Raw genomic sequence first — 5,016 nt, 5'->3', positions numbered from 1 at the left:
GATAACGTTTTTCAATTAACACAAAATATTTACTAAAATATCACTACTTTCCAACCTTTTATTGCGATTTTACTTAATAATATGGAAATTCACTTATCCAAGGCCATTTGTAATAACTGTATTCGACATTGAAGTGTTGCCTTTCAGTTGCAGGTTCAGTTTTTTTTTTACATATTTTTGGATCACTCGGATTTTTATTGCAACTGCAAGGGAGACAAGAGAAATATTATATAACATGCCGAAGGATATTAAAAAGATAGGTAAGAAGTGAATATCATGGATTTTTTTTTTGTGTTTTGCTTAGTAAAAATGTCACTGATCTATCGGGCAATCAGGCATAGAGTTTAAGGTGCATGTATCTGTTCAATTTGTTGTTAACTTTAAAGGAAGATTTTCAAAATATTGTCGAAACTGTAGAACAAATGTGATTTTTAAAGTTTTTTTCTGTGTTTTCAGTCTTTGATTTTTTATGTTGTGTTGTGTGTACTGTTGGTATTTTTCTTATTCAGCCATGTCGTACGTTTTCAGTTTATTTTTGACTTTATTTCTAATTTGAATGACTTTTTGGTATATTACGTCCCTTTGTAAATGCATCCTTGTCGAGTGAGTACCCACTACAAGGTCAAATGTGAGCCAACAATTGTAACCATTAATCTTAGCAACTACTAGTTAATCAATGAGGGCAAACATCCCATACCATACAAAATAAAAATGTATTGATAAATTTGTTAATAGACTTTTATCACTATAATCTCAACCAAAATAGATATTGTTATTTTGAACAATACAAATGTGTGCATTTATTAGAAGCTTTTATGTGAAGCATGACCATCTTCGGGCATCCAAATACCATTGGCGTCTATATAATATCCTGCAAAACAAAACATTAAAATATATGACATAGAATAATTGATATAATATATATAATATATAAATGGTAAAAATTAGAGTTTTGTGTGACCATCATTTGGTTATGAAAAAAATGTGTTCGTGTACCCTAGAGGGCATACTATATTTTCGAGGAAAAAAAGTCAAAAGACCTCAAAACAAAATAATACAGTCATTTTTACGTTTACTTTTCTGTAAGATTTTACATGCACTTTGAATTCTAGAGCTGTTAAAATTACTTCCCAGTTAAGCCTTCAAATATATAATATACTGTTCAATGTATCTGTAGAAATGATTGTTACTAACATTGATGTCAGTAGTCATTTTTACAATGCTAACATTTCTGTCATATAACTGTTGTTAATCTACGTATAACCATTTATGAAATCAAAAATAACTTCTTATATATATTTACATTTAATATTTTTTATAACCATATCCGGATCCACCGCCATATCCACCATATCCAACATTTCCTCCGTATCCACCACTGTTTCCATATCCTCCATATCCAACATTGCCATATCCTCCGTATCCAACATTGCCATATCCTCCGTATCCAACATTGCCATATCCTCCGTATCCAACATTGCCATATCCTCCATATCCACCTCTGTTTCCACCATATCCTCTGTATCCACCTCTGTATCCACCGTATCCACCTCCGCCTCCACCACCAATCACTACTCTGGCAGCCCCACCTCCGGATCCACCGCCGATTCCACCACCTCCAGATCCTCTGTGATAGGAATTACAGTCTCCAGACCATCCACACTCCAACCATAATCCTCTACCTTCTACTGATCCATAATGTTTCAGATTGTGACGTGGACTATAGCCTGCTTGTCCTTTTTCAGCAGAAATAACTCCGAAGAGGACAGCCAATAGACAAAGTGTAATCTTCATTCTGGAATAATGTAATGACAAATGAAAATGAAAGCCAGAAAAAAGATGTTTTGTATTTATCTGAAATCTGAAAATCTGTTTTCTGAAAACTTGGTTTATACAATATAATAAGTAAAATGATCTGTGTAAGAATAGGTTTTTTGTGAATCGAATCAGTCAACGAAATTATTCACCTTTGTATCACTTTTCATTTTTTTTTTTTTTTTAATTGGCTGGACACGACTTATACGTTTGTAATCAATCTCTAGGTAATGAGAAAAACTGAAGGTCACATGAATTTGGATTCAATAAGGTAATAATATAGTTTGAAATTCATCATGGCGTCACATTTTCACTGTCCAAGGACACTAAAAGGTACATGTTTATTGATATATTGCACCGCATTGTTTATTTGAAAAATTAAAAAAACAGGAAAAAGAACTCGATTAAACTTTGAAAAAGTTGATAACTTGATTTGCATTTAATTTTTGTTGTTATAGATTTTGTACGAATCTACGCTGTGCACAATGATCAAATGTGCAAAACGTTTTATCTGTCGACACACTCTATGTGAATTCATCGATTTCAACACTATCATATAGTGTTCCTCTTTCTAAATTTTTTTATAAACTGCTACCTTTCATTAATCTTGAATGTATGACGAAATAACTAGTATAAGAGGAGCCCCGATTTATTTCCTAGACATTTTTTTCCCTTTATAGGAATATCGAAACATAATAAACAGTGTCTAGTCTAGAGTTTATGAAATGATTCTGACCTTTCTGTAATCGTTTTTTTTTTAATTATTTGTACAGAAGTCGGTTGGACGCGTTATATGTAAAAGATTTTCCTAACCTTAGAATCATATCTGTAAATAATGACATGACATGGATTATGTCATTATTCATACGAAAAGGTAAGTTATTATACTTTGGAAATACTTATATTAGGATTTGACACAGTGCAGATGCACTTAAAGTTTGAAAATATTTAAATGATAGTGTTTAATATATTTACTAACATCTGATTATGCAAAAATGTAAATAGAGAAAGCACGTTTGAATTATTATGTTCGAAACAATCACGTCAACATATAAAGAAACCAGATAACCAGTTACTTTGTGATAAAATAAATCGGTTATATCTATGAATTTAAATTTAAAATGAAGATTTATTATTTAGATTATTCCATTTAAAAATAATTGATCATAATTTTAAATAAAATGATTGAAAAAGCTATATAATTGAATATTTTTTCAACTGTGTATGTATTACCAAAGGAATTAAAAAAAGTTTTTTTTTCTGTGATTAAAACATTATTTTGATATGATTAAATCTATTGTGGTGCAAGTCAACGTTTAGAGTTGAATGATTTACTGTTTACAGTTAATTTTGTCGTCTCTTCGTACTATACTTAGAGTTGTTGCTAACGTCTCCGATTATTTTAAGGGAGTTCTTCCTTCAAAATCATAATGTAATAAAATAGCTTATTTTGATCTATCACGAATTTAACACTCTTGAATGAAACATATATGTTTGATTTTCTGGTTTCGAATTCTGTTTTAAATAAATTACTTCAAAAAACTTTTTGTTTTGAAGACAACCAAAAGTCTGCACTCCCCCTGTCAAACATAGTCAAACCTTCTGCCATCTAGTATGAAGTAAATTGTTAAGAAAATGAATTCAATGGCGTTGTTGTTTGTTTCAATGGCAATTGCTCTAATATTTGTTACTACTTCCAAAATGTAGCAGAAATGGCAAGATACGTGATTTGTTGGAATAACAGTTTGTCTGTAAAGTTTTTCCTTTTTAGCCATGGCGTTGTCAGTTAATTTTCTACTTATGAGTTTGAATGTCCCTCTGGTATCCTTTGCCTGTCTTATGTAAATATTGTCAAAAAAAACATTATTCTTCCATTTTTTTACCAGCTTGTTCAAATTTGTAAAACATGGTATCCAATATAACCTAGTAGCCAAAACGCATCATAAATACCAGGCTTTAGATTTTAATACGTCATTCCTGGTTTTCGTCTGCACATTTGACTGATTGAGGCACTCATATCAAAATATTTTGAAAGCAAATCAATTTTGAATTTGTATTTACAAGTTATTATTAATCTGGAAACGTGTTTTAAGTAGCAGACTAAATTGTGCTATTGACTAACGAGTTATGACTCATATATGTCAAGCTGAATGTCTTTGATGACTGTAAGTAGACTTCGGAAAGATTTACGAAAATAATTCAGATATATTAAAGGTCAATAATTAATTAATAGACATGATACACAAAGGCTTCAAACACATCTGTTATATATTTATTGCTAGTTTCTTATCAAAGCTATAATATAAAACAAAAATACAAAATATTTCTATCAAATCAATGAACTGCGAGTCAAATATTTCCACTGATGGACTCTTTTCCCGAGAATTTATTTATGTATTTATTTAAGTATGAAAGTTTACATGTTAAGTTTTCAATATTATGTTTTTGTCATAAAGTGAATTTTTCAATTCAAAATTCAAATGTATCAATTAAAGCCCAAACATACAAATGAGAAATGAACTTTAAGTTTTTAGTATTAAATTGTTTTATTTAATTTTGAACATGCTATACTTTGTCAATCGATATACGCGCTTTCAATGTTATTTTGCATTCGCATCATCTAAACTTGATGTTATATAAATGCATGGACACTTACTTGTATTCTGTTGAAACGACTGCTTGAATAGTAATGAAAGTTAAATGTTCCGATACTTTTATATCCCGCCCTAAACAATGAATATACTTTATGTAAATAAAGATGCATTGCCACCACACATCAAAACATGACAAATCGTTTGGTAGTATGTCATCATTGGAAATTTAAAGGAAAAAGCCTTTAACAAGGTAAAATTATAGTTTACAACGTGATGGATGGGTGAAAAAAATTAATGTTTGAATGTGGTTCTATTTATCATTTTCTCAAGTATTTTTGGGGTAAAACAATCATTATAAATTTTGACCACAAAAAAGTCAAATTGGAAGAAAAACTTAGAACAAATGCATCATGTAAAAGAAAGGAACATCTTTTTATTATTAATCAAATATTGCATCATACTTTCATAAATACAAAAACTGCTTGATGTACTAACCAATTAGTGCATCCTATTTTATGTGGTCTATCAACCAATTTGGGTGTTGGTTTGAATTTGCAGCAGATCACTATCTAGAGCGGTACATCAGTGTAACTGTAAGACAATTATA

At 30.3% G+C, this 5,016-nt stretch overlaps 1 protein-coding gene across 1 annotated transcript; it reads right to left on the bottom strand.

Moving 5' to 3' along the window:
* Positions 1-720: 720 nt before the first annotated feature.
* Positions 721-4,621, bottom strand: LOC139521013 (keratin-associated protein 19-2-like). The gene is made up of 3 exons (XM_071314163.1): positions 4,472-4,621; positions 1,304-1,795; positions 721-871 (listed from the first exon to the last, which is right to left on the bottom strand). The coding sequence occupies exon 2, from the start codon at positions 1,792-1,794 to the stop codon at positions 1,306-1,308; it is 489 nt and encodes a 162-aa protein (XP_071170264.1). The 5' UTR covers position 1,795; positions 4,472-4,621; the 3' UTR covers positions 721-871; positions 1,304-1,305.
* Positions 4,622-5,016: the final 395 nt, after the last annotated feature.

This window comes from Mytilus edulis, chromosome 4 (genome assembly GCF_963676685.1).
Source record: "Mytilus edulis chromosome 4, xbMytEdul2.2, whole genome shotgun sequence".
In the NCBI taxonomy this organism is placed as follows: domain Eukaryota; kingdom Metazoa; phylum Mollusca; class Bivalvia; order Mytilida; family Mytilidae; genus Mytilus; species Mytilus edulis.
Note: the sequence above shows the minus strand (reverse complement) of the source record. Positions and strands in the feature narration are given on the sequence as shown.

Excerpts from the sequence above, each read along its gene's own strand:
- LOC139521013 (XM_071314163.1), bottom strand. The coding sequence starts at position 1,794 with ATGAAGATTACACTTTGTCTATTGGCTGTCCTCTTCGGAGTTATTTCT.